The 15219-nt window shown below is 51.2% G+C and overlaps 1 protein-coding gene and 1 long non-coding RNA gene across 2 annotated transcripts; one reads left to right on the top strand and one right to left on the bottom strand.

The window, feature by feature from the left end:
- Positions 1-686: 686 nt before the first annotated feature.
- LOC138805425 (uncharacterized) lies at positions 687-3028 on the bottom strand. The gene is made up of 3 exons (XR_011365535.1): positions 2899-3028; positions 1413-1491; positions 687-772 (listed from the first exon to the last, which is right to left on the bottom strand). It is a non-coding gene; the product is annotated as an uncharacterized lncRNA (long non-coding RNA).
- An 85-nt stretch (positions 3029-3113) lies between these two features.
- Hdgf (heparin binding growth factor) lies at positions 3114-13973 on the top strand. The gene is made up of 6 exons (XM_069990219.1): positions 3114-3531; positions 10723-10799; positions 10945-11083; positions 11717-11902; positions 12215-12432; positions 12609-13973. The coding sequence occupies exons 1-6, from the start codon at positions 3445-3447 to the stop codon at positions 12613-12615; spliced, it is 714 nt and encodes a 237-aa protein (XP_069846320.1). The 5' UTR covers positions 3114-3444; the 3' UTR covers positions 12616-13973.
- The last annotated feature ends 1246 nt before the right edge of the window (positions 13974-15219 follow it).

Here is a 15219-nt window from a genome sequence, read left to right as displayed (position 1 = left end):
CTCAGGAGGCTGAGATCCAAGGATTGCAGTTCAAAGCCAGCAATAAAGTCCGTACAACTCTTTTCTCCAATTAACCACCAAAAAGCCAGAAGGGGTGCTGTGGCACAAAGGGTAGGACACTAGTCTTGAGCACAAAAGGTCAGGGACAGGGCCCAGGCCCTGAGTTCAAGTCCTAGTACCAGCATACTTCTCACAAAAAAATTTAATATAAACTGGGTACTAGTGGCTCAAACCTGTAATCCTAGCTACTCAGGAAGCTGAGATATGAGGATCATGGTTGGAAGCCAGCCCAGGCAAAAAAAAAAAAAAAAGAATCTAACATAATAATTACATCATAAATGCAGTGAAAATCAATTTTATCCAGCACTTTTTAGGGTCCTATGTCTGTTCAATGTACTTGAAGCACATCAGTTTAATCTTTATGCCAATCCTATTTTACAGTCAAAAATGGACACATCTGTGAACTTGTTTCACACAAGGTTGGTAGCTTAGGGGGCCTGTGACTGGTGTTTTACATCCTTCTTACTCAACTGGCAGTTCTAAACAGTAGCCACAGAGGTAGTCACAATACCTAGAACTTGTTAGAAAGGCACACAAACCAGAGCTGGATAAAGGGGCTCATACCTGTAATTCTAGCTATTCAGAAAGTTGAGATCTGAGGATGGATCCTGGTTTAAGCAAGCACAGCCAGGCAAATCTAAGAGACTCTTATTTCCAATTAACCAGCAAAAATCCAGAAGGGGAGGTGTGGCTCAAGTGGTACAGTGTCATCCTTGAGTAAAAAAGCTATGTTATAGTACCTGAGTTCAAGACCAGTACCATCACACAGACACACACACTCACACACAAAAGCAAAGCAAAAAAAAAAAAAAAAAAGGCCCCCCAACCCAAACCTACTGAATTGTAAGATTCCCAGGTGTTTTGTTTGCACATTAAAGTCTGCAAAGCACAAAGGGAGACTTGAATCCCAGGGGAACCAGGCTTCTGTCCACCTGTGTAACTGACCCTCTGAGGCTCTTGGCTTGGTTGTTAGGGGCAGCTGTGAGTTGGTTGATGATGTAAGGAGAACTTGGATATTAAATTGCAACCAAGGCCTCAGAGATTATTGCAACAAAGGAAACCTTGGTTGTATTACTGCAACAGGCATCTGAATGGTAGGCTGAAAGAGAGGCCCAAGAGATTTGCTTTAACAAGAATTTATGTTTTAATTATTATTATTATTGTGTGGTGCTGAGGACCAAATCAAGGGCCTCTTGTGGTAGGCAAATGCTCTCTACTAATGGCTACAATCCTCAGCCTTGTAATAAACAAAGGGAAGAAATAGGTAGAACTCCTAAGATTTAACTAAATAAGGTGTGCTCTATTGGAAAAGTGTAAAAATACAGGGGAACGTTCATATTTACAATACTGACCTGGACCCTAAAAGGAAGTCTGTTGTGACACTTGACTTGCTCTTGAAACTTCTTTAAGGACTTGTGACAAGGTTCTCTCCTAACAATAACACAGAACAGCATTAGTCTGACAATGTACGCAATTACCGCAACTGCAGTTCATACTGAATGCACTGTAAACACCAACCACAATCTAGTTGTTTGGTTGCAAGAGTCTGATTTTGCTATAAATCGGCAAGTCTATGGCTGAGGGTCTACATGGCTCCTTTTTTGCAACAGGACCTTGCAGACTATCCCAGTATGTCAATGGCCTGGTATTCTGTGGCCAGGGCTAGAGGAATTCCTATAGTGGAGAACTATGCTGAGACCCCAGTTTATGGGCAAGGCTTTAGAAATGCACTGCCATAGGCATAAGGATGGCTGTTACACAGAACTCAGCCATTTGGTGCCCCAGGTATTGCTAGGAAACCAAGGCTTAGAGAAATTCAGGGAGCTGCACAAGTTCTCATTTGTGAACAACGGGTAGAATGTGGACAAGCACCTTTTGGATAGAAGACACATTTCCCTCCACAGAGATTTGCATATGCTTTGAAACAGGATTGGCCAAATTTGCAGTTTAGGGGAATGCATACCTTTACCTAGTTAAAGTTAGCTTAATTGCAAAATTTTAAGGACTTGATATGCTAAGATCCAAATGTCTGGTTTCTAAAAGGCTATATGGTGTATAGAATTTGGATACACTGACAGCAAATAAAAGATGGAATTACAATAAAGTTTTGGCTCTATCGTGATCTAGGCCGAAATGTAGTAACCCTGAATCCTTGCAACATCCTACTCATTCTTTAGACCCTAGATCAAGGTCTTGACCTTTGTGAAGCCCTCCCTGACTCTCCCCAGCTCCAAACCCCCAAGAGGTAACGCCAGAGTCCTCCATCTAAAGGCCTTCGGGTCTTTTCCCACTAGAACCGAGTTCAACCTTAGGAGGTTTACTAGGGGAAGCCTAACTGTTTTTCTAGGCAGCAGGACACACGCACACGCGCGCGCACACACACAAAAAGACCAAACAAACAAAAAAACCCGAGATCTAAAAGCACCCCACTTTAAAATGTGGCCCCTTAGTGCGAAAGCCCCTCGGACCCTTCCTATCAAATTGAAGCTTCTGCTTCACTTCCAAACGTGGGGTTCAGATCTCGGGCGTCTCCAGTCACACCACAGACTATAAGCACATTGAGGCCCAGAGAGGACCTCGGTTGGAGCGGGGGTGAAGCGTCCATGCGTTACGCTCATCCCCCCCCCAACCCCCCCCAGCCCCCTCCCGCCCCGCATCTTGTAAGCTTCCAGGATTCCCGGGTGCCCGGCGAGTATTTGTGGACTGGGATAAAGCACAGCATGGGGAGGCGCGGCACCGGGCCGCGAGGGTGGGCGCCCCGCGGAGCAGGCGGGGGAGGAGCTGGGGCCCGCTCCGTCCAGCCCGGCGCCAACTCCTCCCGGGCGGGCAGGCACCCACCGACAGCGGGCACACAAAGCCCGCTCGGTGAGCTCGGCGATCGGCTCTTCGGGTCTGTGTCGCCGCGCGCCGCCAGGCGGCTCCAGGTTGGGCGCCCGGCCGTGGCAGGCTCTGGGCGTCCAACAGCTGCGCGCATCAAACCGCCGCGGGAGGGGGGCGGAGGAGGAGGAGGGGGGAGGAGGGAGGAGGAGGAGGAGTGGGCTGGGAGGAGGGCGCAGGAGAGGGACCGGGCGGGGGGTGGAGGAAGAGGCCCCGCGCAGAAGAGGGAGCAATTGAATTTCAAACACAAACAACCTCACGAGCGCGCACCCACCGCGCCGCGCCGGAGCGTTGCCTCGATCCACGCCCGCCCCGTCTGTGCGGCGCGCGGGCGGAGACGCCGTGGCCGCGCCGGAGCCCGGGCCGGGGGCCGCCATCGAGGCGGGGGCTGCGCGAGGGCCGGAGCGGAGCGGCGCCACCACCGCCGCCGCCGCCGCCGCCGCACGCGCAAACTTGGGCTCGCGCTTCCTGGCCCGGCGCGGAGCCCGGGGCGCCCGGAGCCCCGCCATGTCGCGATCTAACCGGCAGAAGGAGTACAAATGCGGGGACCTGGTGTTCGCCAAGATGAAGGGCTATCCACACTGGCCGGCCCGGGTGAGCAGAGCGGCCCGCCGCCCCCCTGTCCCCCTGGGGTTGCATAACAGCGGGGAGGGCTGGAACTCCCTGCGCGGGCGGGCGGAGGGGGAGGGCAGGGGTCTCTGGGTCCCCCTCCCCAACGCTCCCTGTCGCCCTCAAGCCCACCCGGCGGTTATATAATGGAGGCGGGCGGGGGGGGGGCGGCGACACCTGGCGGGTACGGCGGCGTCGCGTCGAGGCGTGTGCGCCACGCGGGGATCTGAGGGCGCGGGTCACCTCTGGCCCTGCTCCGCGTGCTCCGTTCCGCCCCCAGCCCCCACCCGCGCCGAGGCTTGAGCAGCGCAGTCAGGGTTTTGGGGACCGATCGTGTGGCTCCTCCTACCGCCAGCCCCCTTTTGGGACCCCTTTGAGGTCCCCAGCTTCCCCGTTGACTGTCAGCCCCCCCCCCCAAAAAAAAAAACAACCAGCTAAAACTTCCTGGGTCAATGGCTACGAATGGTCCTAGCCCCGAGAAAACTAGATTTTAGGAGGCGGAGTTCGCTTCTCGAAAACTTTGGTTTGGGACCTGTGAAAGGTCTGAAGTTGGGGGGAGGGTCGAGGAGTGGTTGGGAGTGGTCTAAGGATCTACCTGGCTTGAAAACTCACCACCACCCGTCAACACCTCAGCTCCACACACACACTAATAATCTTCCATATGCCACCAGCTCAAATTAGGGCCGAAGGCGGCTGGCAGGGCCCCATGTGGGGTTGGGAAGTGGTCCAGACTGCCCTTTGGGTGAGAAGAGGGGGGGATGAGTTGCTCTCCCTCACCCCCGTTCCCGTGAGCATCTCCCGCCAGAAAAGCCCTAGTCCGCCATGTGGTTAACTCAGCCCGCCAACCAAAGGGCCTCCTCCCTTTAAGCACCTGGCCAGGTGGGAGGGTGGGGCCCCCAAGCCAGGCCCTGAGTGTTTATCACCTTTCCCCTAAAGGACTGAATGGTGAAGTAAGGGAGGTTGGGAGTTGGCGGTTGCTGGAGGAGAATGGACATGTGGGATGGGCCGCTCTTCTGGCATTTCAGAGTTGATGCAGAAGGGCCTTTGGTACTGGGTGAGGGCATGACTCAGCCCCCCAGAGTGTAGGACTTCTGTAGATTGAAATCCGAGGGTAGAAAGGTGGGGGGAAGGAGGAGGGAAGGTGGCAGGACTGCCTTGTAGTTTTGGGTGCTCTTCACAAAAGCCAAGTTGGGGGGCTGGGAAGGTGGCTCAGTGGTAGAGCGCTTGCCTTGCATGCCTGAGGCCCTGGGTTCGATTCCTTAGCACCACATAAACAAAAAGAAAAAAAGCCGGAAGTGGCCCTGTAGCTCAAGTGGTAGAGCGCTAGCCTTGAGCTGAAAAGCTGAGGGACAGTGCCCAGGCCCAGAGTTCAGGCCCCACGACCGGACCCCCCCCCCCCCCCAAAAAAAAAGGGCCAAGTTGGCTATTCATCTGACCTAATACTGTTCTAGGTTTAGGAAATTGCCTCAGGCTTACCTGGGTCCTGGTTCAGGGTGTCAAAAAATCCAAGAAACTCTTGTGCACCCTTGCCTGAGGAGCATGCCTTAGCAGCATTAGCTTTGAGCTCCTTGTTGTCTGAGATTCAGGTATCAGTTAAAGTCTGGTCTCTGGCATGGGAGTCAGCAGAGAAGCAGGGCTCATTTTCAGGACCTCAGAAGAGGGCTGAGTGTGAGGAAGCAGTCTTGTGTGCATGTGTGTGCCATGTAAACACTCATGTACTTTACACTGCACCCTTTGATCCCACTGGCTTCTTGGTCCAAATACCAAGGTCTGGTGGGCTGAGGAAGAACTGGACCCAGGTCTCCCTTGATTCTCCCTCCTGGGGATGAGACAAAGTCCAGAGGCTAGCTAAGCCTGGGAGGAGGTGTTAGCTGAGATGTGGGTTTTAGGGAACCCCTTCTGTATCAGGTAAGAAACAGAACAAGTAGGGACACACTGGATCTATGGTGGCCCTCTGAGGAAGGCCCTCAGGTTTCTGGTGGCCCTGGGACTGGAGAAGATGCCATTCGTTTCCTTTTTACCCTTGGCCACCAGGCAGAAGGGTAAAACAGGAGGTAAAGTTTCTTCTACTGAGGCCTGGACCTTTCAGATAAAGTTGGGTTGGGATGTGGAGGTCAGACAAGATCTTAAAGAGATAGGACACCACACTCTGCCTGGCTCTGGCTCTGGCTCTTGATTGTGACAGTTGGGAAGAGGGGTACACCCAAGGCTGTTACCTGCCTCCCAGATGCATCCCCCTTTGGGTCCCAAAAGAACAGACTTGGCTAAGTCTCCTCACTTACACCTTGGACTGTTTTAGTCCCTAGGGTGGCAGAGCCTGAGAGGCCCAGGCTCTCCTGAAATCTTGAGGTAGGAGGGAGTCACCCCAGGAGACTAGCAGAACCCTCAACCCCATGAAAACAACTGTGTCCTTGCTGCTGAACAGGATGGGAGAGTTCAGACATTGGGGCCACGTGGTAGCAGGGCCTGCCTGGAGGGATGGTGTGACTCCATCTTAACCTTCTCTTTTCTTTCTTCCTCCTCAGTTCTAACTTGGTGGCAGATCTCTAGGCACTTAAATGGTTAATTTACAAAACTCAGGGATTTGCCCCCAGGTTCCTTCCTTTTCTCTCTACTTCAGTTTCACAATCTCTGAAAGATCCTAGACCTCCTTCTGCCCTTCCCCCACCTCTTTTTGCCCCTCGGGCTTGCCACACTTCCTACCCCTAACTGCCTGAACTGCTTGCTACCCTGGACTTTCCGGTTCCTGGGTCAGGTCAGCCTGGCCCTGGGTGTGGTGGTCGAACCTTGGCCTGCCTCCAGCGTGTGCTTGTCCTTCCCTCTGCCCTCCTAAGTACTGGGGAGGTGACCCTGGGCCTATTTTGGGTCTGCAACTCAGACAGCTATCACTCCCCACCCGAACAATTCAGATTCCTCAGACCTGCCTGATGGAGTGGGAGTGAGGACTTTAGGCCCCAGCCTGGATCCCTGAAATAGTTGCAGAACCCCCTTCTCTGTTGACTGGTGCAGAGGTGTGGTGGGGTGAGCAGCACATCTGGCTCCACCCTGATCCACTTAGCCTGGACATAAAGGCACCACCTGGAAGGCAATATCTGTATTGGGGCACAGGGATCCCCTGAGACCTCAGTCTCCACATCTAGAAAGAAAAGCTCTTCTAAGTGCAAGGAAAACATCTTCCTTTGTAGCTTTTGGGCTGGAAGTGCTCTAAAGAGACTTCACCCCTCCTTTTTTTTTTTTCTTTTTAAATTTTTTCTTGTTATAAAGGTGATGTACAGAGGGATTACAGTTACATAAATTAGGTAGGTACATTTCTTTTTGGACTGTTGTCACCCCTTCCCTCACACTCTCCCAGTTTCTCCTCCCTTTTGGAGAGGCTGAGAATCCAATTAGGAGGAAATAGTGCCTCTACTGATTCTTCCCACAGGTACCTACAGTCAGGTTGAGGGGGTTGGGTGGCCCTTTTGGGGAAGATGCCTGTGTGCCTAGGCTCTGTCTTCCACCCTTGTCCCTCCACACCCATTCTTTTATGTAGCTGGAAGTATGTCTTGTTCTATTTTTAATTCTGTCCAGGCTTCTCTCCGCCCATGGGGTTGGGCAGCTGGTGGCCTCCTGGGTCTCTTGCCCCACCATTCAGGTTTAGAGATCTGCCAGAGATCTTGAGTTTGTTTCCTGTGGGAAGCTGGGGTGGCCATGTGTTCAGTCTGCTCCTGGAGAGCTCATGTCTCATTTCTAACCCTTCACCAATTCTACACCTTCTTCCTAAGTTTCTCCTCTTTTATCGTAGGTTTACTAGATTAATGTGGGCACTGAAAATGATGAGACCAAAACTTTGGGCTGTTCTAGTCTTAACAGCTTTCCAGCCCTCACCAGCCCCTTAGATCCACCTAAGAGAGAGGCCTGCCGAAGAGCCTTCCTGTTGTCCTGTGCCTGTCTCCTAGGATCTCTTAAGTCCTTGGAGGCCTTTTTTGTTTTTTTGCTTCCCCCTCTGAAAGGAAGGTGGGGAGATAGTTGGTAACCAGAGCCAGGTGTCTGGTCCAACCTCTACCCCTACCCCTACCCCTACTCCCCTGGTCTGGCTTCCTGAGCACATTCTCTTACCCCCCTCCCCCACCCCAGCCTCTCCAGTCTTAGTGGTTTCTAGCATAGCCCAGAACCCAGGTGCCAGACTTCAGGCTTGGAGATGGGTGTTAGTGTCCCCTCCTCCTGAATCTGGATAGAGGGCTTGGGGGGAGGGGAAGTCACATTCCTGGTTGCTGAGTGGCCCTGGGGCGGGGTTGGGTTGTCATGGTGATGGGGATCCTGTTTGTGGGGGGAACTGCATGCCTTTCCACCCCCTGCTCCCACACCCCAGCTCTCCTGATGTAGGGAGGGCCCAATTTGTGTTGGGCATTTCTGGGGGGGTGGGGGGAGGAGCTGGACCTCTGTCCCCAGAGGCCATGGGGCAAGGGGGAGGTGCCCAGAGCCTGAAGACTTCAGCTCTGGGGCAAGATGCCCCTCAGACTTATGCCCAAGCTCCACCTCTGCTCTGGGTGTGTCTGGGTTCATTCCCATCCACCTAGCCTCCATGTCTCTGCAGGCTTCAATCACCTCCTGTTCCTGACACTGCAAATCACTGCCTTGACTTGACTGTTTCTCTCCTGCCTGTATCTGGGGCCCCAGTAAACATGGCCACCTGGCCTCTGCCCGGGCAGGAAGCTGGGCTGCTGGGGCTGTTGCAAGTGTTGTTGGGAATTGTAGTCCCTACCCCACAACCTTCATCTCTGCTTGGTCTGGGCTTCCCAGATCTGATCTGAGACTGGCTAGGCCTTTTAGCTCTATTTTTCTGACTTCAGACCTCTGCATGTCTCATCTTGGACACAGGGGCTTCTCTTGGGTCAGGACAAGTGTGTCAGGGGAATCAAGTCAGATAAAGTATGAGACCTTGCCCTCATCATCATTTGCCCTGTTGCTTTATATTAATCATTTCTTTCTGGCTTAGTTTCCTCATCTGTAAAAATAAAAGGATTGACATTCAAAGTGTTCCCAGAAGTCTTTTGGAACTGCTTCTGGAGCCAAGAATCAAATAGGGCAGCCCTTTGGCCTCTTCCTCCACTTCAGCCAGAGATTGTGCTTTTGTGTCTAGACTCATACAGCAAGTAATATTGGGTGCCTACTGTGTGCTGGAGATAAAAGCACCAGAACCGGGTGTAATGGGACACTACTGTGATCCAAACACTTGAGATGCTGACATGGGAGGGTCTCAAATTCAATCTTATGAATTTGTTTTGTTTTGATTTTTTGGTTGTGGGACTTGAACTCAGGCCTGAGTGCTATCCTGAGCCTCTTTGTGTTCAAAGCTAGCACTTTTGAGCACTACTTCTGGGTTTTGTTTTGTTTTGTTTTTTTGGTCAGTTGTGGGGCTTGAATTCTGGGCTTAACCGCCACTTCTAGTTTTCTAGTGGTTTATTGGAGGTAAGAGTCACAAGGACTTTCCTGCCTGGGCTGGCTTTGAACCATGATCCTCAGATCTCAGCCTCCTGAGTAGCTAGGATTACAGGCGTGAGCCACCGGCGCCGACTACTTCTGGTTTTTTAAGTGGTTAATTGGAGATAAGAGTCTCACAGGAACTTTTCTGCCTGGCTGGCTTTGAACCGTGAGCCACCCAGCGCCTGGGCCGTGTAAGTTTTTTTTTTTTTTTTTTTTTGTCGGTCGTGGGGCTTGAACTCTGGGCCTGGGCGCTGTCCCTCAGCTCTTCAGCTCAAGGCGAGTGCTCTATCACTTGAGCTACAGCGCCACTTCCGGTTTTCTGGTGGTTTATTGGAGATAGGAGTCTCACGGTCTCTCCTGCCTGGGCTGGCTTTGAACCGCGATCCTCAGATCTTAGCCTCCTGAGTAGATAGGATTACAGGCGTGAGCCACCAGCGCCCGGCTTGGGCCGTGTAAGTTTTTTGACCAGTCTGGGGAAAAAAATAAAATCAGTACTCTGGTCTCTGAGTTTGGGGTGGGAATAGTCCACATAGGCATTAATCAAGTAGTAATATGAAACAGTATAAACTTGCAAGTGTGAAGGAGAGGTGCTAGGAGAGTTTTCCTCAGAGAGCCGATAGGGTCAGGAGATGGGGAAGCTGTTTGGAGGAAGTTATAAGGAGCTGAGGCTGGGAGGCTGGTCAGGAGTTAGTGAGTGTGAGAGATTGAAGAACAGTGTGGCCAGAACAGAAAGCCAGGATCCTGGGAGGGACCCATGATAACCAACATTTGTAGGACATACTACATGCCAAGTTCCAGTCATTTAGCTCTCAGTCATGTGACAAGTGCTGTGACTCTCCTTTTTACAGATGAGGAAACAGGCAAAGAGGTGTTCAGAAGGTTACCCAAGGTCAAGCACTATTAGTTTCAGAATTGCAATTCAGATCTTGCCGTGAGAGAAGAAGGGTATAGTAGTAGAAGAGGATGAAATGCTCAGATCAACTTTTTATTTTCCTTTTGTGACAGTACTGGGTTCCTTGAACTCAGGGCCTGGACCTAGGTGCTGTCCCTTGGGATTTGTTTTGTTTTGTTTTTTGGCTTAAGGTTGGCTGTCTACCAGTTAAGCCACAGCTCGATTTCTGGCATTTTGCTGGTTAAAGAGATAAAGTCTCAGACTCCACTTCCCTGGCTGGCTTTGAATTGAGATCCTCATATCTCAGCCTCTTGAGTAGCTAGGATTACAAGTATAAGCCACTGGCTCCTGGCTAAATTCAGGTCAACATTTAAAACTTGGACCTGAGCATGGTGCAGCACAACTAATTCCAGTATTCCAGAGGCTGAACTGGGAGGATTCCGAGTTGGAGGCCACCCTGGGTTACACAGACCTTGTCTTAAAAACCAATACTAAGAAAGAGATAGCATTGGTTGGACCAGGTGGTAGCAGAGAAGTGAAGTTTGGCCAGGACTTGGAATGTTGGGGGAAAGGGTATGCTGTGGTTTGTGAAGGTGAGGGAGGGATTCCTGGATTCTTTTGTCTTTCTGTTAGACTTTCATGTCTGACTTAATTTGAACCAAAGTCTTCTGCCAAAAATGGTTTGCAAACATGGGGAATCTCTGGGGTCTGCTCAATTTGGCTTTACCTGAACTACCATGCCTGAGAGGGTGGTGCTCTGCTCCAGACTAAAGACCTCTGGACTCCAGCTCACACTCGCTTCCCCCATTTCACCCCAGATTGATGAGATGCCTGAGGCTGCGGTGAAATCAACAGCCAACAAATACCAAGTCTTTTTTTTTGGGACCCATGAGACGTGAGTGAAGGGCTAGAGGGGCACAGGGGGGGGACCTCACAAGAGGACTCTTCTGGGGCGAGGTGGTGGCGGTGCCCTTCGGTGTTGGGCTTGTAGCTCATGGGCAGTGAGGGGCTTGAGAGCACAGTCTCCCATCTCTCACCAGGGCATTCCTGGGCCCCAAAGACCTCTTCCCTTACGAGGAGTCCAAGGAGAAGTTTGGCAAGCCCAACAAGAGGAAAGGGTTCAGCGAGGGGCTGTGGGAGATCGAGAACAACCCTACTGTCAAGGCTTCAGGCTACCAGGTGAGCTGCCATCTACCTTAGACACACTCCTGGGAGGCGGGTGTGGCATGGGCTCTGGGGGAGGGCCCAGGCCCACAGGTGACACTTAGCCTTCAGGCACATCAGGACTTTGGGGGGGGGGGCTTTTTCAGAGGGCTGGGACTGTGGGAATGTCACAGTAGTTGAGGTCTGGGGCCAGTCAGACAGTGGCTTAGGGGGCAAGAACAGGATGGAGGCGGTAAGTGGAGACAGGCTATGTTGAACCTGTAGGCGTTTAGGACATGGCCTTATTCTTTTCAAGAAGGCTTCCAGGAGGAGGTGCTTGTGAGCCGGGCAGGACAAGGCGGGAGGGTGGGGGGCGGGGGTTGGCGGGGAAAGGGTCCCAGCTCCCTTTGGGAGAAGTTGACCCGAGGTTTTGCCTCCTGCTCCAGCCCTCCCCCCTCCTGCACAGAGCCCTGCCTGCCCGGCCAGTGGGTTTACCCCGGGGCTAATCCAACAGAGGTGGGTCTCAAATCACTTGTGAGACTGGGCACCTGGGTGGGGGGCGGGGGAGAGGTGGGAAAAGGAAGGAGCGAGTGGCTGAGGGGGTGGTCTGGGTGGGGTGCAGCATGACAGCCCCTCGTGCCACTCAGCCTCTTGCCATCTTCGCTGCAGTCCTCCCAGAAAAAGAGCCGTGTGGAAGAGCCTGATCCAGAGCCAGAGGCCACCGAGGGTGATGGTGATAAGAAGGGCAATGCGGAGGGTAGCAGTGATGAGGAAGGGAAGCTGGTCATTGATGAGCCAACCAAGGAGAAGAATGAGAAGGGAGCGCTGAAGAGGAGAGCCGGGGACCTGCTGGAGGTAAGTACCACCTGCGGGGGGGAGGGGGGGGGGGCCCGGCTGGTCATCCTCAGCATTTTCACAGGGCAGCCCCACAGAAGCAGGGCAGAGAGATAAGCCTGAGAAAGAAATCCTGCGTATAGTTTTAGGAGTCCCCAGGTGAGAAGATGAGGTGTGGAAGAAGGCATTCTAGCTCCTAATGGGCTGGGGATGGCCTATCTAGGTATCAACCCAGGAAAGAGCCCCTGAGGGATACAGGAGGGGATGTAAGTAGGTGGCTGACTCTCTTCCTCTCTAGCTTCAGCCCACATTCTCTCTGCCAATCCTGCCTAGGACTCCCCTAAACGTCTCAAGGAGGCAGAAGACCCTGAAGGTGAGGAGAAGGAAGCAGCCACCTTAGAGGGAGAGAGGCCCCTTCCAGTGGAGGTAGAGAAGAACAGCACCCCGTCTGAACCGAGCTCTGGCCGGGGACCTCCTCCAGGGGAAGAGGCAGAGGAGGAAGAGGCCACCAAGAAAGATGCTGAGGCCCAGGGCATCAGAGATCATGAGAGGTGAGTTAGTCGCTTTGTCCAGTGGGCTGAAGGGTCTAGCCACCTACAGAGAGGAAGAGAAGGGTCAAAGTGGTCAGCCTCTTGGGAGGTGGGGTGGGAGCTCCCAGGAGACTGTCACTGGCTGGGGCGAGGCCCAGACCACACCATTAATCCTTCCTTCCAACCCTCCCCTGCAGCCTGTAGCCACCAATGTTTCAAGAGGAGCCCCTACCCCGTTCCTGCTGCTGTCTGGGTGCTACTGGGGAAACTGGCCATGGCCTGCAAACTGAGAACCCTTTTCCCATCCATCCCGCTCTCCTCCTCTGTTCACTCTCCCCACTTTTAAATCCAGCCCCCTGGAGATTGATCTGGGCCTCACTTCCAGGTCCCTGCACCCTTGTGTGATATGAGTCAGGGCAAGTCTTCTGCTTTGGGGGATGAGATGAGGCCATTGTGTCCCTTCCTGCTTGAAGCTGTTTTCCAGAGCTTCTCTCTGACACTCCCCCTCCTCCACCAGTCATTCTGGACCCCTGGGTTGTGATTGGGTAGGAGTGGGAAGGATGGAGTGCAAACAGTAGAGTGGTTTTCTGGGTTTGAGAGGGGCAGTTCTCAAATTGTAGGAGGAGGACAGAAGGGTAGCATCTCTTGAGCACCTGTCTCTTACTTCCACATCTATTTCCCAGTTGACTGGATTCATGGAAAGTAGGACAGCTTGTGGAGGAGGGGGCTCCCTTCCATATATACTTGGTGATTGGTAACACCCATTCTTTTCCTTACCTTGGGAAATGCTGTTCATCATCAAAAGACTTCGGGGCTTTCAAGTTGTTTGGGCCAAGGACCTGAGATCTGAGAGTTGACATCACCCATCTGGGTGAGAGTGTTAAGCCTCTGTCTCTGGGGCCAAAGATGGCATCACCTAGAGAGACCTGACCTCTAGCTGCCCTAGTCCTTCTTCCCACAGTGTTCAAGGCCAGCCTAAAAGTCATATATACATATATATATATACATATATATATATATATATATACACACACACATATATACATATATATATATATATATATATATATATATATATGTATCACCCAGACGGAAAGAAAAAGACAAATTTTTTAGGAAATGTTTTTAATAAAAGAAAATTACAAAAAAAAAAATTAACTTTCCCCAAACCCTTTGTGTACTCCCATTCAGCTCATTTCTTCCCATAGTTGCCCCCATTTCTGAGGTGCACTGGGAGGCTTCCCTTCTGTCTGGGGCTTGATGACTTCCTTTGTGTTGCTCAGGCTTTGGTGTTCTTTCCAGTGTCATTTCCCATCCACATAGCCCGACTTGGTTCCCTCAGTGTTGTCACCAGATCTCATTTGTAACCTACTGAGAGGACAGGGAAGTGCCCTTTCCCAGTCTCTTTTAGTGGTTTTTCTATGCCTCTTTCGTCTCTCGTCTCTCACCCCTGCCTCTCTCTTGGGCTCTGATGAAAAATTGCTGACTGTAGCTTTGGAAGTTTAGCTCTGAAAACCAGTAGATGATTTCAGTTCTAGGAAAATAAAACCTGTTGATTACTATTACTGGATTCTGACTGATTATTTGGGAGAGGGGTATTGGTTAACTGAAGAAGGGGCAAAGGGATTACAAATAATTTCCAAATCACCTTCGGAGATTGAGGTAGATGTGTCAGTCCCCTCCAGTCTCAGGCTGTTAGAAATCCAGGATTCAACACAATTTTAAAATCCAGATTCTGAATGAGGGCAATCCTATAATAAATCCATCCTATAAAAACATCCATGCTACCTTTCTGCCCAACCAGTGTTTTAACACATTTTCCCCTTGTGAGCATTTGGGCAAGGGTAGAGGAGGGGTAAAAAAAAGTATATGCCACAGCCCAGATGACCGTGCAAATAAGTGATTCTGTGGGTTTTTTTTTTTTTTTTTTTTCTGCTCACAGCTAATGTTCTACTACTTGAGCCATTTGTCTATCCAGCATTTTGCTGGTTAATGGGAGCAAGAATCTGGGACTTCCATGCCCAGGCTGGCCTTGAACTGAGATCTGAGGATCTCAGCCTCCTGAGTAGCTAGGATTACAGGAGTGAGCCACCAACGCCCAACTCCACTTCCATTTTTTTTTTTTTTTTTTTTTTGTAGTGGAGAAGAATTTCACAGCTGGGTATCCATGAAACTCATCTCCACTTAGCCACTAGAAAACAGGAAGTGGTTCTGTGCTCTAAGTGATAGTGCAACCCTTGAGTGAAAAAGCTCAGAGACAGCTTCCTGGACCTGAGTTCAAGCCCCACAGCCAACGAGAAAGTTTCTCAGGCTTTCCTGCCCAGGACTGGCTTTGAACCACAATCCTCAGAGTAGCTAGGATTACAGGCATGAGCCTGAGAGAAAGGTCAGAAGTGAGTCTGTTCTGGATTTAGATACAACTTTGAGCCCCAAGGCGAGGCCAAAGGACAGCTAACCTTTTAGTGCTAGTTGGATGGGCTCCTTGCCACATGACAAGCCAATTAAGAGATAAATATTAAGACAACTAGTTAAAAAACCATGGAATCATAAGAAGATGGGAGATTTATCCAAAGTTTTTATCAGCGGGGAGCATGATTTAGGGGCAGTTTATATAGGAGATGAGTGATTAAATGCAAGTGGGTGTCTTCACAGGTGGATGTCTGTGGCTAAATAACACATCAGATCCAAATTGATTAGTCATGCGTGCCTTCCTAGGTCTGTACATTTGCAGATTTCCTTGGGCAATTCTTGTCACTGATTTAGTTTGTTCACCTAAGTTACTGACATTACATGTTGAACAAACTAGAA

The sequence above is a fragment of the Dipodomys merriami genome, unplaced genomic scaffold, assembly GCF_024711535.1.
Source record: "Dipodomys merriami isolate MVZ:Mamm:240054 unplaced genomic scaffold, mDipMer1.0.p SCAF_392, whole genome shotgun sequence".
Lineage (NCBI taxonomy): Eukaryota > Metazoa > Chordata > Mammalia > Rodentia > Heteromyidae > Dipodomys > Dipodomys merriami.
The sequence above is the reverse complement of the archived record's forward strand: the minus strand, read 5'-3'. Positions and strand labels throughout refer to the sequence as shown.

Coding starts and splice junctions, on each gene's coding strand:
- Hdgf (XM_069990219.1), top strand. CDS start 3,445: ATGTCGCGATCTAACCGGCAGAAGGAGTACAAATGCGGGGACCTGGTG. Junction 3,532..10,722: donor ATCCACACTGGCCGGCCCGG/GTGAGCAGAGCG, acceptor ATTTCACCCCAG/ATTGATGAGATGCCTGAGGC. Junction 10,800..10,944: donor TTTTTTGGGACCCATGAGAC/GTGAGTGAAGGG, acceptor ATCTCTCACCAG/GGCATTCCTGGGCCCCAAAG.